Raw genomic sequence first — 18,544 nt, 5'->3', positions numbered from 1 at the left:
TTTGATAGCTCAAATGAAAGATTGTGGAACATAGATAACGGAGCAACTGTTAGAAATTGCAGATCTACAAGAAAACAGACTAAAAAAAAATCACTATCAAGTGAATAGTCGCGTTACTGAATACGTTCTTATGAAACACAACCAGCACATCAAAAAATCGCTAATAACTCCTTACTCGCAACTCAAATATGATTCAAACCGCTACCAGAATGTTGCCATCGGTACATTCTAATTTCTTCAGTCGCAAATATTCACCAATTATGCCTATTAAGTGAGAAACTCATTGTTATATTGAGCACCAGAAAAAAAATTCTATGTTGCTTGGGACGTCATCTCGGAAAATAATTAATAAATAATTAACGCGGCACAAAATACTATCCAAAGCGTTACGGAAAATTAGGGGAAGGTCCGTTCTATGATCCTAAATTGCAAATGTTCACAAATTGTTCGTGAGAGTCGAGTTATTAATGAATTCGTTGCCGATATCGTTGTTTTTTTCCATTTGCATGGCGCACGTAGTTCGGGGCTGCAACCCTAGATGACACCATTCCCGTGATACCTCCTCTGTTTTGATGCTTCGCGCGTACGTATCAGGGACTGATGAGATGTTTTTCCGAGGGAGGTGGCACCGGGAACACTATATCTGTCCTTGTCTTACACATTACAGATATTGGGAAAAGGTTCGAAAATGCCCCAGACTATGTAATCACACCAGACTATGTACACACAGAAAATCTTTACTCGAGTAACTTTTAGTCTGATCCGATTAAAAGTAAACGCGTGGAGCGAGAAATATTTGTTAAAAAAAATTGGAAACAAACCGCGTTACATGGGTTGCCGAACATTCCCCAAAACAAATCTGACATAATTTTATTCCAATTTCTTCATTTCTTTATTTCGTTATTTATTTATTCATTTCAATAAGAAAAAAAATAGTTACATTTATCTACGTTCGTACTATGTATGTCATTTTATTTATTTAATTACTTATGTATTCATGTTTTAAGTAAATTTATTTATATCCATTTGTTCATTCGTTTATTTATTTATTACTTTTATTTACATTCACTATGAAGTTCAGTTCTCGCCGTTAAGGCATCTATCTTTGTGCTTACAACCAACCATATATTGTAAAACGGCGGGAACATTCTTTCAAAATAAAGTGCATTTTATCGTCGTATTTGTATTTAGTCGTCCAACTGAGATTTGCCGTGTAACCAGCAACTTGATAGGAAACTCGCGGATAAAACGTACCGTTTTTAACACATTTTTCATGTTAATCGTACTAGTGGTAATTAAGCGCTATACAGTTTTCTCCTGAACACATTCGGTAGTCATTTTCCTTGATTCTCGATATTAAATGAAATTCAAAGAAAGAATATATTGTATCAAATGAAACTTATATACTCGAAACAAAGTCGAACAAATAATAGACATTATTTGGATTGTGCGCGTTGCAATGAGTAACGTAAACGAATCGAAACATTGATTTCCCCGAGCATCTTGATGTTTATATTCCACTAGGTTGATCGTGTTCGTCGACGTGTTATGTTCGTCCGGTCCGATTCGCGGTTCGTACGAACAAATGAGTAATATCAACGATATCGCATGTCTCGTCGTAGACAAGGGATAAGGATGTGTACGGTTGTAATTCGAAAGAAAAGTTTGTTCTGTTCTTCGATGTCAAGAAAATACTCGTCTGCTTTCTTTTGTTCATACGATTGGTATTTGAAACCACGGGCCACGAAATCGCAGCAAACGGCGCGACTGGTCGTCCATCCCATCCCTTGTCAGTGGCCAATAAATGAATGAATAATGAAAGTAATTGGAGGGTGCTTGTTAAAAAAGAAAAGAAGACGCGATCCAAATTGATTGTAAAATATATCCACACAACCTCGTTCCTTTCTTCCTTTCTTCCTTTCTTCCTTTTTCCTATCCACCGATCATTCATCCCACCTTTCCTCTCTCCATGCTGCTCTCCTTTCTTCTCGCCGTCCTTCTGCCAGTTCTTTATTTCTTTTCTTTTATTATACACACGTGGATTCGCAACGTAAACATTCTACACTGGAAATATGTACACATCGGTTTGTCGTTGGAGTCCTCCGCGTAAATTGTCTCGGTTCAACCCTCGTTCAAAATTTCAAGAAGGAACCGTCTCAAACTGTCGAGACCCGTGAGGAAACCGCAATCCGGCCCTTGGTGAACCATGGAGCTCGAATTGCAGGGCATGGATGAACTGTGGACAAAAGTTGTGTGAGCAAAATCAATCATTCTCACATCGACGAGCGCTTCTTGAGACTTTGGTTTGTTTTTGGTCCGATAAGAAGACGGCGTGTACCTGTGGAACAAACGATTGGTTATTCGTTGAGAAGATTAGCAACGCTGCCACTGCTGAGAGCCTACCTGCTGGCGCACTCGACGTGCCTTTGTCTTTTCGGGCCGCTGTCCGAGCCAATTTCCGTATCGGAACCAACGTCCTCCGCTATATCGGAACTTTGCTCGAAACAAAATTCATCGTTCGAGCCTCCGTAAATCATCCATTGTTCGTATCTGGGAGTCGTCGTTTGTTGAAGCACCGTGTCGATCAAGCTGTCGACGCTAGATTCGTCGAAAACGGTCTCCTCGCTGCTACGGTTACGAGTTCATCGCACGGTAAAAGTCATTAGTCGTTCGATAACCGAATAAGATTTTTCTCTTTCTAAATCGAGACGCGTCGAAACGTGCGCTGGTGCGTAAAAAAAAAAGTATACGTTTAGATTCGTTTTGTTAATCCGAGTTGTTTGTCAATTTTTGCGCACCTTCGCCATTTCAACGCCGCCTGTGTAAGAAAACGCAGACCTCGGAGCATTTAAGAATCGAAGCGATCGCCTGGCGTTGGTCGCTACACGAAGGAAGGAAACGACACGGGAAGGAAAAGCGAGGTGTAGACGCTGCAAGTGTCGTTATCGATAAATATCAGTGGCATCGAAATCATTCGTGGAAATCCGAATAACTTCAATTTCAGTGAATCGTTTCAGCGTTACGGAAGGTGACCGCGTGGTTCAAATTCAATCGCCGTTTCGTACACCTCGATAGAATTTGTCAAACAACTGGCACTCAAACGGTTGAAGATTTATCAATACTGTAATATTAATCCAGACCTTGCCTTACACACCATTGAACCTATACATCCCCAATGAACATGCAATTTCTTTTCTCGCGAACAATGCATCGACAATAAAGTGATTTTTGGGGGTTTAGTCGGAAAATGAATCATAAGGCAAGGGATTAATAAGAGTCGCAAAATCGTACGTACGCTTCGATTTCGATGCGGTACGTTTCGAGTTTGAACATTACACGTTGAATGCCACGGACCGGTTAACAATCACCGGTGCTCGATGACCTTTTCATCCTGATAGGTCAGTTTGCCCCACAATATAAGATACGTTATATTTCCATTAACTCGAGGATCGTTTGTTCGTTTGTTTGTAAAGTGTATATCGATGTTAATGACAATGTAACGGAAAGCGGCGATATTCGACAGGATCAACGCAAAAGCAATTTATACGGGCTAGAGCAAAATGTTCGTGGCTATTCGAACTTGGCGTATTACAATCTTTTATTTTCGAAACGTATATTGCCGTAGAAGCGTCCAAAGGATGGAGATTCGGAACGATTTTTCTCATACTCGTATGAGAATGTGAGAAATCGTCTAGAAAAGAAAAAGAAAGAAATGATGGGTACGCAGATGTCCGATTCCCCGCACAACAGTTAAACAATTTAGTGTTGTATTTTACCCGCACAGTTATATTTTGTGTACCGGTAAAGTTCTTCTCGTAAAAACTCCGGCTCCGCGGGCGAACCATGCAAAAATCATCCGGCATTCAACGTGTCGACCAACGAAACGATTATTGCCGATTTTTGGGATTTCATATGGAAGTATGATATGAGCAGCAAAATATACAAACGTACCATCTTGACCGAGTTGAGAAGGTTCATTCGGATGATCAAATTACCCGTTAGATTCTAGTTGGGTGAATTCTACCGGAAAGAACCGAAAAGCTGTCCGGCCGATTGTACGAGCAACCGTTAACCCTCGGCCAGCGAAGCCGGATCATTTTAATCCACACACATGGGAGACCGATAATAGCACGCGCCAAGTCTGTAGCATAGGTCATAGGTATACTCGAAGCGGCAAGCATGTTTATGCGCGTATCTTCACGCCGCCAAGACAAATACTTTCCAATAACGAATTCATCGCATATTCAGGATAGAACGATAGAACATTCTTGTTGCGCTCGCAGCATCCCGAGAGACCGCATATCGACTATGCCATAATACCAATTTTATTACTGTGTCAATCTATTTGATCTTTCATCCTTCGAATGCTTGCCATTGCTTTCAATGACTTTCTCGACTCGATATATTCTCTCCGTGCGTACTCCGTTTTCTCGAAATGTTCTCTCGATGAAGAGAAAAGAGAAAACAACTGCCAATGAAAAGCTCATTTCACGTCTACGCGTACAACAGCTTTGTCCAAAATAATAAAATAATTTTGCACAGAGTTCGAATAATTAATAAGCAATAATCGCCTGGAGAAAGATCCGAAGAACATCCAGTTTCCCCCGACCACGTTACAAAATGCTTTCTATCGTACCTTTCGCTGCGCTTGGTGGTCTCGTCTTACCTCGCAGAAATATCCTTTCAACGAGTTTCTGTATTATATATTATATAGGATTGTTCTAGTCGGTCGACGCATCGAATCGAATCGATAAAGCAGTGGAGCATCGAGAAATCTTTGGATTACCTAATACGTTATTTCCTTTTATTCTTAGTATCTTCTTATTATTCTATCGAGTTTTCTTAAAGTACCTTCGTCACCTATTTTCCCCCTTTAATTACATATCGGTCAGTTTCATTCTCTCGTAGTTGGCGCAGAGTAAAAGCAACTATACATTGTATAGTATATACGGCTTAGGCCCGATACATACTATCGGTCAGCTCTCGACCCGGTCTCGACTCATACGCTCGGGGTTCGATCGAATGTTATTCGACTGTTTAAGAGGCGCGTCTCCGCGCTACGGGTCTCGGTACGACCTCGCTCTTCGACTTTGCTCCGTCCACGTTTCTCGGAAACAGTAAACACTGAACAACGAGGGAATGTTAAGCGGGACGCGAGCGGATCGAAAACGAACCGATAGTGTGAATCTGGTCTTGTTATACGCTCGTACAATTATAGTAGTATGCGGCTGACTTCTCCAACTTATGTGGATCAGAATCGTCCTGCTTAGCTACACGCCTGATCAAAGGACTCCGCTGTCCGAGGGTTAAATACCTGTAACGATTTACCATCTTTGACTCCTTCCGCTAGATCTAGTAAGATGCAGAACATGAATCCCTTAAATCGTACGGACGAGTAACAACATTTTGTCCGCACACCATTGATTTTTGCGTGAGAACGGTACTACGATAGCAAAATCGCGATGAATTTCAATCAATTCGAATCGTTCTGTGCCGAGTCGTGATAGAAAGGCTACTTATTCGTTCTGCCGTCCGAGATCAACGTAATAATGTTGACCCACCTCCTCCTCCCCCTTCTCCTCCTCCTTCTTCTCCTTCTCCTCGCTCTCCTCCTTCTCCTCGTTTTCTCGCAAACATTGGAAAAGAAAAAGCCGTTCAATCGCGAAATGCTCCCGAAACGTTGCTAATCACTTGCATTCGTTATAACCGTTTGCCTTATTACATCGACTCGGACTCATCATCAAAGCATTATATTTAAACTGGTAAACATGAATATCATTAATTCGTTTCAATTTGAGATTTTGAAGAATATCAGCTACTGTTTTCCCGTCATTAATATTTCCGATCGGTCGTTGTATACTAAAGGTAAACTACAATCATCCATCGTTGAACGCTGTTTGTGTACTAGTTATTAAGCATTATCAAAATTATCCACTAAAAATTGTATCTGTAAGAGGTCTATTTTTCAAATTTAATCGTTCTGGCGTGTAATTGTTTTCATCAAAGTGTTTGAGTCAAATGACATCAGACCTCGGTCCACGGTAAGGTGTTCAAGTACAATACGTAAATTCTCTCTGCTATTGATCCGTACAACGACAGCGTATTGACAGCCTACTCGGTTACGGCGAAAAGGTTCGAATAAGTGAAAATTTACAGATTTTCTTTTTCTTTTTCTTTTTCTTTTGAGAAATTACGAGGAACGTAGTAACTGTACGTTACGAAACAAACCATAAGGCAACAGGTTAACAGGGAAACAGATTCGAAAAAATCGACAGAAGGTCGCTATGCGACATCTCCCTGAGCATAACAAGCTTGAAACAAAGAATCTCTTATTTCGCGAACAATGAAAAATTTGCTCTTCGAATCGAATCGAAACGGAATGAAACGAAGCGACCGATTATCCGTTTTCTTTTCTTTTCTGTTCTTTTGCTTTTTCTTTCCTTTTCCTGTAGAAAATTATCGACCAGGTCTACAATAGGTCGGTAAATAAATGAAAAATAGTTGATCGTAACAAACCTTGGAGGATAAAAGAAAGCGGCATTCTTGGCTCCTCTTGCAGCTGCTTCACCGAATCCTTTGTGCAAAGTTGCTTGACTGATTTCTTCCTGGACTGAAAGATTGTAGTCCGTGGAACTGTTGCTTGTATCCGCGTCGTAGCACACTTCCGAAGTATTTGCGACAACGTCGTCGACGAAACTAGAATTGGTCGATTCTCCTTCTGTTTGTAAAGCGGACGAGGAATGATTCAACCCCGAAAAATCGTTCACCTCGTATCCTTCGTACACGATCAGCAACGAACTGGAAATGAAAAACGTTGAATCTCGCGTCCGAGATTCAGACATTCGAAACGCTTTCCTTTCGAAACAATCGCGAGATTCGTCTTTATTCGTGAATTCTTAGCATTAACCGTTAATTATTAATCCGATCGGGGATGAAAGAGGTAATCTAACCGTTGATTCGTTTGACCATTGAATATCTTGCGATAATCGTTGTATGCAATTTTAAACGAATCGACCGAAATACTACATAAACAGAAACAAATAATTTAAAATGGGCTTGTACTTACCACGAATAAAATCGATAACTACTTTGTCTTTCGATTGCGCGACGTAACTGTTCCAACTTGGACACAACTTTTTCAATTGCTAATGTTCGCAAACGAAAACCATTGTGAAAAAAGCGATACAACGCTGCCTTGAAACCTTCTTCGTTCAATTCTCTGCCCCAATATTTGTCTCGCTTGACATAATGATTGGTGTCGGCTTGATAAACCTACCAAATAAAATTTGTTACTTGTACGATGGAAGCGGAATTACTGTTCCCACTGCTATGAACACATCATCTTGTCCCGTTAAGCGACGACTAAATGCGTCCATTCTGTGCATTGAAAATATGAATAAGGTATCAACGAACCTGCATCCCGCATAGTCGAACGCCTAACGAAGCTGATGTACTGGCAGCACATTTTGCAATTTGTTTGCTGCGTTTCTCAGCGGATGCATCGTCACCGTGCTGCCTGGTCCCCATTTTTAAATCCAGGATGCACGGATGTGTGTACCGCGATGTTATGTTCTCCAATAAAAGAAAATCTATATATACGTATACATATACATATATATATATAAATTTTTTTTTCACACAGGAGAATCGTACGACTATTCGCAAATAATAAAGGCACGAACTTATAATGAATTCCTTTGCTACTTTGATTATCGCTTTACATTCCATTCATAAGAATCTTTCGGAATCGGAATAATTTGGAATAGACAGTCTTATAAAGCAAAACAATGTAACAGAAAATTTTATAAAATCTCGTAGAATTATCAATTAATTTATGCTATGAGATCAATTACTGTGAAACATATAATTGTATCGCAGTAACGTCCGCAATCTACCAACAAGTTTCTGGTGCTAGCCGTTTATACTGAGAACGTATCGCGTACGTACACTGTCTGTTGGGTGTGGTATCCAAATGCACTCCTGGTTTTGGTATTCCCATTAAAGTGTTGTCTCTATGAATTTTCATTCTGAAGCAGCCATGAAAGAATACGCATAACAATTGAATAAATACTATTGTCGTTCCATAGCGTAAAAAATTCTATAGCCGTTATATATATCGTTCAATATATATTTTGCAAAGGTATACCTGAGAACGTCGTCTCTCTTTCTTTTAGTCGAACTGTGTCCTTGTTGCCTGCTATCTTGTTCTCTGAAGCTAGGACTATATCGTTTTTCCAATGTCACTTCCCCACTGTTGGAAGCTTGCATGATACCTAATGGTATTTGTGAAACAAACGTTTATCGTTGGAACGTTATTATTCTCACCATTATTATTCTACTTGTTGTACACTTACAAACTAACCATTGAAAGGTGGACACAGCCTACGATTATTGAAACAGACTTACCTTTAAATTTTGGCACAAAGATTTGAATATCTTGTGGAATGTTTTGATAAAAATCAAGTTCTCTACAATTTAGTGGCTTGCAAATTGTATTCTGGTTAAGTAAGAGCAATCTAGTATGTCCGCCGACCTAGAGAAAATAAAAAATATGAAATTTACAATATTTACGAGATGAACAGTTATCACGAGACAATCTGTGATGATCCTTACCAACGTACTTTCGTTATACGATGATAAATTTATGAAACGGAAAAGTGTAACTCTGTGCCTTTATGTGAATACGTGTGCGTAATTGAGAAAAGGAAAACATATTCGTGAATTCCATTTTTGTTGTTTTTACAAAAAATAAAAAATAATAACAACCTAATCGTGAAGTACGCTGGAGCACAAATGTATTCGCATGATCCACGATTAAATCAAACATAGGCTACAAAAGTATCAAAGCTGACAAACAAGTGATGAGCATCCAACGCATAATTTCGTTGGTACAATGGCGCGAGTAACGCGCGACTCACCTGATTCTTGAGTGGCAACAACGCGACTTCTTCATCATTCTCCTGCGGAAAGGAGGAAGAACTATTTGTGTTGTGGCACTGTGATTTAGTCTCTCCCATGCCCCAGACACCCGAAAGATATACCATAACCGCTTACTGAGATCCGATGAGCGAGTTTCGAAACAACCCAAATAAATCGTAAGATTCCTGTTCTCGTGTCTCTCAATACGTTTCGCACCCGTCCAGCAGTGACGAACAATTTAATCGATGCATTGTTTTCGAACGTTTCACCATGCGATGTAAGACGTTTTACTGTACGTAGAATTTTTATGTTCGGATATGAACAAAACTTTGCAATATTCGTACGGTTTGAACGCGATTAGTCACTTTTTCATGACGACCAACGGATGCACGATGCAGCACGTTCGAATACCATCGGATCAGCTGTCCTACAACGGCTGGGATTGCAAATTCTTTCATCGAATATCGAAGGACATGCGTATGGAACAGTGAAGCCAGAAAAAGGTGAAACGACCTTTTGCCCCCACTCCGCTGTACCCCTTCTACTATCTCGTTCCTCGTCAGCGAGTATCCCCAACAACTCCCGCAACCACCTCAGAACCCATAGGTAAGACCAAGGAGAGGATAAACCGTATTCCCCTCAATTTCCCCGATCTGGCCGCACTGGTATGGATGTAACGTGATCACGTGGTTCACAGGGGCTAGAGGTGTGGGGATTTTCTTTGATCGCGAAACGCGAATAAGGAAGATACGACACATCTGTACACCATTGTGTTTGTTATGAAAACCGCTTCAAGCCACAGACGAGGTATAGGATAGACACCTATCGTTTACTCCACGTTGTCGCAAGAAGAGTCCCTAGCGAGAGCTAGGGATTTTGTTTATGGTTTCGATTGGTTCTGTGTAATCGTATCGATCAATAGCAAATTAGTATTAAAAATGAGACGCGAAAAGATGAAAGCTGACCAATAAGTTCGTCGATACGGTTACACGTAACCCGTTGGGTGTCTAACTTGCTCCCCTCGCGCTAGTAACTCGGCAACAGCGTTCTCCCAGTACCTCTATTTAAGGAGCTGCCCGAGACTATGTATGGGAGCAGTTCCATGCAGTGTTAACAGGTGAAAGTACTTGGGTACAGAGAGGGGTAACTTTTCGTTAAGAAGAGTGTCATTACAGTGACACCACGGGCACCGATTTGGGAACCTTTAATGCAAGTTACGTCACGTAATCGATCAGAACGATAAACAAAGCTCGTAGAGAGTGACCCCTTTTGCCGTTGTGCCGTCCCGCTGGCGGCCGCTAAATCGTGTGCTTGCTTAGTGTGTAAATAAGTGCATGCGCACAAACTACGTAAGAGGTTTACATTTGTAAATACACGTATAACTCGGCACACGCGAAAGAAAAATAAAATGTATACAGAACTCTGAATACTGACTTGTTCCTGATATTACCCATGCGTTAAACGATACACCCTTTGAAGGATTTACGACAGATTTAAATTGACGAGTCCGTTGATAAAATTATTGTTTAGATGTTTACGCCACTCACAAATATTTTCGTATTCCGGAATATCACCTACAAGTGTATGCACATGAAACAGTGCAATCGCAAGGTTAAATTTTCATACATTGAAACTTATGTAGCTAATGTTTGAAATGTATAAAATAAATGTATAAAGTACCAGGTGAAATTCACAGGTTTCAACATGTAATTATCCGAAACGAATCTTTTCTGCGATTCAACCTACCGGGGATATTCATGTAGGTAATTATTTGGGCACCATTAAAAAGTGGGTACAATTACAGGATGAAGAGGAAAATGTTCTTTGGAGTGTAGCTGATTTGCATTCTATGACTATGCCGCACGTGAGTTTTGAAATGAACATGTAGAACATTACAATTTCATACATATAAAAAATAATAATATATACTTGTATAAAAATATTCGTGCATTTAACTTTTTAATCGCAAAATCTCCACTAAAAGCATATATCTTAGGATCCTAAACAATTACACGGCAGCATAATAAGAACGACGGCAACATTGTTAGCTTGTGGCATAGACCCTAAAAAGAGTATACTGTTTCAACAATCTGCTGTGCCTATGCACACAGAGTTATGTTGGGTGCTCGGGTGTGTAACAACTTTAGCGAGATTAGGGCGTTTACCTCAGTTTAGAGAGAAAAGCAAAACATTAAAAAATATCCCATTAGGTTTATACATCTATCCTGTTCTACAGGCAGCCGATATATTACTGTATAGGTAAATGTTTTGTATGAAATGGAACAAATACTTGTTCTCATTGAAATTACTTTCTCAAAAAAGTTAATTGAAACAAACGGTATTATACAGAACAACCCATGTTCCTTGTGGACAAGATCAAATTCAGCATGTTGAATTAGCACGAGAGTTAGCAGTCTCGTTTAACAAGAAATTTGGCTGTATTTTTTGCATACCAAATCCCTTGATAAATGGTAAACTATTTTACAATGGATAAACATACATGCACGCATACTCTCTCTGGAGATATGTGAACGACTATACACGCACGCACACACACGTATCATTGTATCACAGAGAATGCGAGTCAACGAATAAAATCTCTGCGCGATCCTGCAAAGAAAATGTCTAAATCGAGCAACGATCCGAAGAGCAAGATAAACATTCTGGATGAGCCAGACATTTTGTTAGACAGGATCAAAAAGGCAATCACAGATGTTACATCCGAGGTAACTTACGAGCCAGAGAAACGTCCTGGCGTCGCCAATTTGATCACCATCCATTCTGTGCTGACTGGTAAAATGCCGGATCAAATATGTTTGGAAGTCAAAGGATTGGACACTGGAAAGTATGAAGACCGAAAATTTTCTGTCGTACATTTTCTAATCATCGTTTGGAGTTTCATTTCATTTTTCCGCTTTTTTCTTTCAAACAGATATAAATTATTATTGGCAGATTTAATTATAGAAAAATTGCATCCAATACGAGAAGAATTCTCAAGATTGATCAAGGAACCGGTATATTTGAATGAAGTGTTGAAAAACGGCAAGGAAAGAGCAACGGAAATCGCTGAAGTTTGTTGGCACGAAGTTCGAGATAAAGTGGGCATCGAAACTGATGTGTCGCTACGCGTTACGAAAAGGAACATACAAAGTGTTGTACAAAAAATATAAATGAATTTCTATTGATGTAAAATATATACTATTTTAATCGAATTACGCAGTTTCTGTTTGTTAAGGTTTCTTTTCCGCTATCTCATATCAATAACAATTTTGCCCCGTAAGTGGCCTCGAGCCACCCGATTATACGCCACCGGTAATTCTTGAAATGGATATACCTTTTCAACCACAGGAACAATCTAAAATTAATTACGCATTATTATCAAATAATAATTGCCAGTCCTATAATTAACCCATATCAATGTGTTTACTCTTTTATATGATAATAAATAATGTACCTTTCCAGTTTCTACGTATTCTCGAAGAGTCCTAATTCCTATTTGAGAAGGTACGAAAAAGCCCCATTTTACGAAACCTTTGTTTCCGATGGATGGAACATTATATTTGATTAACTCTCCTATGTTTTTCACACCACCGGCAATCAGTCCGTGTTCATCGATATTTTTTAATAACGGTGAATTCAACGTTATGTATGTAGAGTGAGGATAACCTTTCGAGCGTATTTGATGCAATCCTTGATTAGCGCAATCCAAAATTATGTTGTATCTACAGCCAGAGATTATCGTGAAGTTCTGTATCTCCTATGTATTACACTATGTTTGTTGGTAAAAAAAATTACGTACGGTCCTTCCATACTTATTTTGGAATCTGCATCATTCAGTTTATAATCGATTGCAACATCAGCTCCTACTTTTTCAACTAGATCAACGGCGTCGCTACTGCAAGTGGTTACAACCTAAATCAATTTCTTTTTTGTAAGATCTTTGAGTACGTGTAAATACGAATAAGTAGCATAGAGCGTGCACAAAACATACATGCATGTTCCAAAGTTTTGCGAGCTGTATCGCCAGTGTTCCTACACCACCTGAACCACCCAATATTAAAACTCTATTGTTGTTTCTGGAAGGTATAACAGTTTTATAACACAATCCACCGGTAAGCCATAATGCAGACCATGCTGTAAGCCCTGCATATAATATACTAGCTGCCTCGATGTAAGATATATTTTTAGGATGTAAATCGACCTAAGCGAAAACATCAGTTTACACTATTCGCATACCTTAGACGGTAGACATGTTATACTATCATGTTTCTGTCTGCCAATAATTGAGTAGATAAAAAAAATTAATATTTACCAAAGCACTATCTACAATTACATAGTTTGCATGACAACCCTGTTGTTCAACTGGAACAACACCCCACACTTTGTCACCCAACTTTAATCTGTCACCTACACCGTGTCCTTTGGAAGCTATCGTACCAGAAAAATCTCTGCCCAATGTCAATGGAAGTTCCAAACTCTCGTATCGCCCATTGGTAAGATTTTTTGCCCTTCGCATGAAATTTAAGACTGTTGCTCCGTATCCTCCTGATAAATGCCACAACGAAAATGAATGCTGCACGTGATCCGTTTAAGCTTGGGTTATTGGAAAATGGTAAGTAAGAAGAAATTGTGTACTTGTCATAGCAATGTCTATTCCATTTACACTAGACGCTTCAACTTTTACCAATACATCTGTTGGTCTAGCTATCATTGGAATTCTGACGTTTGAAAACTTGAGTTCTTCTAAACCACCATAGGAATGTATCTGCCAAGCTTGCATTTTATCTTCAACATTTTCATTATGTTTCGTCGACAGCTGACTAACAGATCGCGATCGAATACTTCCAAATGTTACTCTTAAACTCCATGCAATCCTCTTTAGCGTCATTTCGGATTAATCACGATGAAACACTAGAAAGCATTGTAATTGGAAAATATGAGATACGTTAAAAACAGAAAAATACGGGGGTAGGAGTTTCAAAACGCGAAATGTAGAATTTTAGTATATGAAATTTGAGAATGTGATTCTCTGTTGCTTATTTTACAAACGCATCAAGTTTTATCGGTTATGATCTTCATTCAGCTGCGATATCATACGTTTCACAAATATTTCGCATTTTCGTCAATTTTCAATAGTGATTTCGACTTCGGAAAGGACTTTTACATTTCTAAAATATTTCTCATTAAAAGGCTTTTGGTTAGAATAGAGATTTAATAAAGCTCTATCTATAGTTTGTTCAACTTTCAGAAGTATATTAAACTGAATAAAATTGAATTTCAAATGAAAAGTTCTTGAAGAAGAAATTGCTTTTCTAAGAAATTGTTTAATACTGATGAAACACGGTTTCCGTAAAGTAAAACGAACCGATAGCTAAACTAAACTACACTAAATAAAGGACATGGTTGACGAAGGTAATTGGACGAGTTTGTAGAATAAGCAATAGAAAATGGTATAATCGAGTAACAGATTCTAATATTGCGTTTATCATGATTCGCAAATTATATCCCCAAACTGTTTGATCACATCTTGTAGGTTATGCCGAAATGCCTGTTTTCGTTGTTGAAAGTGAATTTTTGTCGAATGTTTCAAGTAATTTTGGTTGATCGATACAAGAAGATTCCTCGTTTAGATGTATAATTTCAAGGTATAATTTGATCATTTTACTTGGAATATGGTTTCATCGTAAGAAGATTGATCACAAAGTAGACAAAATCAATCGAATGTCAGCATTTTGCTATTATATTATAAGTTTGATATTATAAGCATTATTGTTATTATTAGAATTGGTATAAAGTTCGAAAAGGAAGGAGGAAAGAAATTTGATATTCTTCAATCTACAGAAACAAAGTGAAAAGTTGAAGCCAACGGCGAGTTGATTTTTATTAATATATTTGATTGATGTGTATACCTACTTGAAGAAATAAAGGAATAAAAATATTGTAATCGAACGAGAGTGGAAAGTTTCGTTTTGTTTCCTACATGTGCGGTCCGCGTTCGTCAGATTTGTCCATGAAGGTCCTCGTACACGTTAAAACAGCTGGCGATGCAAGCATCGCTACCAGCGATGGGTTCGAGTCTGTTTCACATATCGTTTGACCGCAAGCTGTATCGCGGCCTTGAAAGACTGAAACCCATCACTCGCAGCGATGCTGGGGTATCGTCGCAAGTTTCAGCGCGTACGAGAGCTTTCGGAATCTTAGTTCGGTAAGTAGAACCAATCACGATGCAGCGCGGGACAAAGCAACAAACGATGTTTGAATTCGAATTTCTGTCGACATTTCGCACCACTCGTTTGAATTCCTTTGTTTCGTTTCGTTCAGAAAACTTTGGTTCTGTACGTTCCGTCGACAAGACTGTGCGCGATGCGTTCAGGATTCTGCGATAGCTGCAATTGGTTACGAAGAGGCATGCGACACGCGCGTACGCGTAGGATGCGATACACAAGTTTAGTTTGGCTAGGAATGCAAAGTGTTAATTGTACGTTATGCGGTCAGATTTTGTCGAGTGATTTAATAGGAGACTCTAATAGGGTAACAGGAAATAAAAGTAACCAAGACCGATTGTGGACGGCTGGTTGGGAAAACGTTGTACAGCGTGTCACAGAATTGTTTATTTGTGAAATCGCAAGAAACGACGGAGGACGGTTCTTTTACGTTGCATACACATGCATAGGCAGATACGTAAAATATAAGCGAGGTTGCGCATGACCAAATCGATCGGTAATCGCTATGGTTACGCCTCGGTATAGAGGCACGGCGGTGACTACAACGACGACGACGACGACGACGACGGCGACGGCGACGACGGAGACTACGACAGCGACGGCGACGGCGACGGCGACGACGACGACGGCGACAGCGACAACGACAACAACGGTGACAGTGATCACCACCCCGTACTCGTTTCATGGTGAGTCGAAGAAAAGATCGGGCAGTGGAGTACAGTGCGGGAAAATAAGCATGGTACAGTGATTGAGAGTGAACTAGTATTTAAAATGAAAAGACAACGGAAGGAGGAAAAAAGGCGAACGATGGTGTAAACTGTAAACTCCATTGGAAAGATTCAGGTCTCGGTGTGTCATTTCCTTGTCGTTTGTTGACCAGCGGGCGAATCGAGGAGAACTGGATCGTGAAGCGATCGCGAGTCGACCGAGTAAGCATATCGACGACGGAAAGGAGAGAATATCGAGTAAGGTGTAAAAATTCAGAGCGGTAGATGAGACGAAAGGTAGAGTAGATGGAGAACGGGCGAGGCAGATCGAGGGGCGAAGTGTAGAAGTGTAGAAGTGTAGAAGTGTAGAAGTGTAGAAGTGTAGAAGTGTAGAAGGGTAGAAAGGTAGAAGGGTAGAAGGGTAGAAGAGTAGAAGGAGGGTAGAAGGAGGGTAGAAGGAGAGTAGGAGAGAACGAGAGAAGGGTGGAAGGAAGGAAAGGATGAAATGCTGGTTAAAGGGTTAAAAAGTGGCAAGGGATTGAAAAATAAAGGGGGCAAGAATAAAATAGTGATAAAAGTGAGCGAGAGCGAATGGAAGGTAGGTGTGTGCAGTAGAGAGAGGGAGGAATAGAAAACGCGTAGAGGGCTGTTCAGAGTAACATGGAGCGCATCGCGGGCGCAGCAAGAGAGGATATTGACATTTTCGGTCGAGGGGCGCGCATTCGTAGAAGAAGGGGAGGTGGGTAACGGGGCAGTCGCCTCTTTTGCTCGATCCTGCAGTATCCATGGCTACGTCGTCCGCGAGGATTTCGCGCGAAATACCGGACAAACTTCGGCGTACAGTCTTTTCAGTTTAGGAGATACCGTCGGTCGAGTGTTTGCTACTTGGTTAATTCTTGACGCCGCATCGATAGATAATCGCACGCGAATTATTTACTTTTCGGAAGGGTGGATACCATGATCCCGCCCCTCTACTACGACCACGGCTGCCCATCCCTTCTTTGGCACCGTCGCTAACCCCTCTCCACTTGCACGTTTATCTGTCCGTCTCTTACTTGTTCTCGCACAGCGTTGCTTTCATTTTTCTTTTTCTCTCTGCCTCTCCTTTCCACGCAGCTATATCGTTTGTACCACTCCTTGTCCCTCCTTTTTCTCTTTTTCATTGTCTCTTATCGTGTCCCGTTGCAACATTACGAATTAAGAATTCGCACACCTCGGAGATACACATTACTAACGGTGAGTTTTATCTCGTAACATCGACATTGAACGTGAAGCGTGTATGCGAGCTGGAAGTGTAAGAATAAGAGTGAAGACGAAGATTTGTGTTGCACATGTATGTACTTGGCTACGTATACGAATATGCGTGCACGCATTTATGTCGGAAGGAAAAAAGGGGAAAAAGAAAAACGACAGGAACGAAAGAGATGGAGCATAGAGTGGAGAGAGAGAGAGAGAGAGAGAGGGAGAGAGAGAGAGAGAGAGAGAGAGAGAGAGAGAGAGAGAGAGAGAGAGAGAGAGAGAGAGAGAGAGAGAGAGAGAGTGTGTGTGATAGAGAAAGAGGAAGGTTGGCAGGGAGGGCGAGCCGGGGCTGGGGCTGGCGGTGGGGCGAGAGGGCGTACGAAGAAGAAAAAGCGACTGTAAAGGTGTAGTAAAAGCGCAAAGAATGAAGAGAATTCGACAGAAAGGAGCGATAGAGAGCAACGTCGCATAGCAAAAGAAGGTGTAATAATTTTGAGGCGTGAAAATTTTCATCAGGGGCGGGTGTCGCCGAGTTTCTTGTACTAAAAGGTGGGTAGAACGTAAGGGGCGTTGATTGAGCGGTGGACAGCGGGTGGTGCATCCTGGCTGGCGCAGTGTTTACTCGAAAACCAGGCTGAGGTTCCACCTAACAACTAGGCGGTGTCTGTCGTGTCGATCGGAGACACGTTATTGTGCAACGATTATCGTGTAGGTACGATAAAGGTGTGAAATGGTTCACTTTGAACGTTCGTTCGGCGAAAAAATGTTGACTGTACGATACAGGCGTTCACGATAAAAGAGGAAATCCTTTACTCGGATCGTGACCTTAGTAATTTCTAATCCGTGACTCGTTGATTCGTTGATTCGTTGATTCGCTACAAGTGAATCTGCAAAAGTCGAGGGTAAAGTAAACACGACAAATGGGGCCGGCTTATACACTCGCCCCATTCATGTTTAGCCGCAGATGACAAGTGTTATCTGCATTAAACTCGAAATCCATATAGTGTTCAGAAACTTGTCACACGCGTCTTCGTTGACTGAACAATGACTAAGCTGACCGAAAGTTTCGTTTAGTTTCTATCGTACGATACATTGACTCGGAATTATGATACGTTTATGAAACATTTTGCATCGTATACACTGTTGGCAGCAGTCGTATCGCTTACGGTATTATAAATTAATAGTACATAAGGGTGTACACGCAACACACATACACAGAAAAGTACCTGTATCACGAGCAAACAAAGGAGTTCAAATTATAGGCAACTTGAAAGTAGTATCCAATCTTGTTACTTGTCTTAATACTTTACCGATAAAGGCTGGCTGCATACTAACGGCTGCACCTTGATAACGATCAGTAGAGCCGAACGAGTATCGCTACTCGATCGTTTAACCGAATTTTCATTTTGTTATTTGTCAAAGACTAATACTACGTATTGTTTGATTCGCCTTACT

At 40.4% G+C, this 18,544-nt stretch overlaps 4 protein-coding genes and 1 long non-coding RNA gene across 32 annotated transcripts in view; 3 read left to right on the top strand and 2 right to left on the bottom strand.

Annotated features, from left to right (window-relative positions):
• Positions 1-898: 898 nt before the first annotated feature.
• On the bottom strand, positions 899-9,701 carry LOC116429343 (Inositol hexakisphosphate kinase). Of its 3 annotated transcripts, none has more exons than XM_031982196.2 (9): positions 8,614-8,910; positions 8,407-8,533; positions 8,147-8,273; positions 7,948-8,027; positions 7,414-7,589; positions 7,067-7,272; positions 6,517-6,798; positions 2,404-2,628; positions 899-2,338 (listed from the first exon to the last, which is right to left on the bottom strand). In XM_031982196.2, the coding sequence occupies exons 3-9, from the start codon at positions 8,266-8,268 to the stop codon at positions 2,122-2,124; spliced, it is 1,308 nt and encodes a 435-aa protein (XP_031838056.1). In that variant the 5' UTR covers positions 8,269-8,273; positions 8,407-8,533; positions 8,614-8,910; the 3' UTR covers positions 899-2,121. The 3 variants fall into 3 exon arrangements, with proteins under 3 accessions (XP_031838056.1, XP_076221531.1, XP_031838055.1); XM_076365416.1 differs by lacking the exon at positions 8,614-8,910 and adding an exon at positions 8,919-9,701 and having other exon boundaries at positions 900-2,338; positions 2,404-2,625; XM_031982195.2 differs by lacking the exon at positions 8,614-8,910 and adding an exon at positions 8,919-9,700 and having other exon boundaries at positions 900-2,338.
• Positions 9,702-9,888: 187 nt separating this feature from the next.
• TrpRS-m (Tryptophanyl-tRNA synthetase, mitochondrial) lies at positions 9,889-12,093 on the top strand. Of its 3 annotated transcripts, none has more exons than XM_031982216.2 (6): positions 9,896-10,530; positions 10,616-10,783; positions 10,916-11,178; positions 11,269-11,390; positions 11,494-11,764; positions 11,884-12,093. In XM_031982216.2, exons 1-6 carry the CDS (start codon positions 10,450-10,452, stop codon positions 11,945-11,947), a joined length of 969 nt encoding a protein of 322 aa, XP_031838076.1. In that variant the 5' UTR covers positions 9,896-10,449; the 3' UTR covers positions 11,948-12,093. The 3 variants fall into 3 exon arrangements, with proteins under 3 accessions (XP_076221533.1, XP_031838076.1, XP_031838075.1); XM_031982215.2 differs by having other exon boundaries at positions 9,897-10,530; positions 11,852-12,089; XM_076365418.1 differs by having other exon boundaries at positions 9,889-10,530; positions 11,494-12,089.
• A 13-nt stretch (positions 12,094-12,106) lies between these two features.
• On the bottom strand, positions 12,107-15,049 carry LOC116429346 (NAD(P)H oxidoreductase RTN4IP1, mitochondrial). Of its 8 annotated transcripts, none has more exons than XM_031982201.2 (7): positions 14,833-15,049; positions 13,555-13,830; positions 13,232-13,464; positions 12,911-13,120; positions 12,719-12,831; positions 12,374-12,641; positions 12,107-12,274 (listed from the first exon to the last, which is right to left on the bottom strand). In XM_031982201.2, the coding sequence occupies exons 2-7, from the start codon at positions 13,805-13,807 to the stop codon at positions 12,167-12,169; spliced, it is 1,185 nt and encodes a 394-aa protein (XP_031838061.1). In that variant the 5' UTR covers positions 13,808-13,830; positions 14,833-15,049; the 3' UTR covers positions 12,107-12,166. The 8 variants fall into 8 exon arrangements, with proteins under 8 accessions (XP_031838061.1, XP_031838064.1, XP_031838066.1 ...); XM_031982204.2 differs by lacking the exon at positions 14,833-15,049 and adding an exon at positions 14,585-14,747; XM_031982206.2 differs by lacking the exon at positions 14,833-15,049 and adding an exon at positions 14,444-14,590.
• Positions 14,184-14,868, top strand: LOC143174307 (uncharacterized). Its single transcript, XR_012998140.1, has 2 exons — positions 14,184-14,331; positions 14,453-14,868. It is a non-coding gene; the product is annotated as an uncharacterized LOC143174307 (long non-coding RNA).
• A 50-nt stretch (positions 15,050-15,099) lies between the features above and the next one.
• The window catches only part of sif (guanine nucleotide exchange factor still life), a 35,235-nt gene continuing 31,790 nt past the window's right edge, over positions 15,100-18,544 (top strand). For 3 of the 17 annotated variants that reach the window (XM_076365406.1, XM_076365408.1, XM_076365393.1), the window contains exon 1: positions 15,328-16,072. The gene's annotated coding sequence lies outside the window, so the exon portion shown is untranslated. The other 14 variants (XM_076365410.1, XM_076365409.1, XM_076365401.1 and 11 more) reach the window with 13 other exon arrangements.

This window comes from Nomia melanderi, chromosome 3, assembly GCF_051020985.1.
Source record: "Nomia melanderi isolate GNS246 chromosome 3, iyNomMela1, whole genome shotgun sequence".
NCBI lineage: Eukaryota > Metazoa > Arthropoda > Insecta > Hymenoptera > Halictidae > Nomia > Nomia melanderi.
Note: the sequence above shows the minus strand (reverse complement) of the source record. Positions and strands in the feature narration are given on the sequence as shown.

Excerpts from the sequence above, each read along its gene's own strand:
- LOC116429343 (XM_031982195.2), bottom strand. The coding sequence starts at position 9,044 with ATGGTATATCTTTCGGGTGTCTGGGGCATGGGAGAGACTAAATCACAG. Across the intron at positions 8,028-8,146 it reads AAGAGAGACGACGTTCTCAG|AATGAAAATTCATAGAGACA; the intron begins GTATACCTTTGC and ends TGGCTGCTTCAG. Across the intron at positions 7,273-7,413 it reads TTCGACTATGCGGGATGCAG|GTTTATCAAGCCGACACCAA; the intron begins GTTCGTTGATAC and ends TTTATTTGGTAG.
- TrpRS-m (XM_076365418.1), top strand. The coding sequence starts at position 10,450 with ATGTTTACGCCACTCACAAATATTTTCGTATTCCGGAATATCACCTAC. Across the intron at positions 10,531-10,615 it reads TGAAACAGTGCAATCGCAAG|GTTTCAACATGTAATTATCC; the intron begins GTTAAATTTTCA and ends TGAAATTCACAG. Across the intron at positions 11,179-11,268 it reads GCCGATATATTACTGTATAG|AACAACCCATGTTCCTTGTG; the intron begins GTAAATGTTTTG and ends GGTATTATACAG.
- LOC116429346 (XM_031982201.2), bottom strand. The coding sequence starts at position 13,807 with ATGACGCTAAAGAGGATTGCATGGAGTTTAAGAGTAACATTTGGAAGT. Across the intron at positions 12,832-12,910 it reads CAAAACTTTGGAACATGCAT|GTTGTAACCACTTGCAGTAG; the intron begins GTATGTTTTGTG and ends AAATTGATTTAG. Across the intron at positions 12,275-12,373 it reads AATACGTAGAAACTGGAAAG|ATTGTTCCTGTGGTTGAAAA; the intron begins GTACATTATTTA and ends AATTAATTTTAG.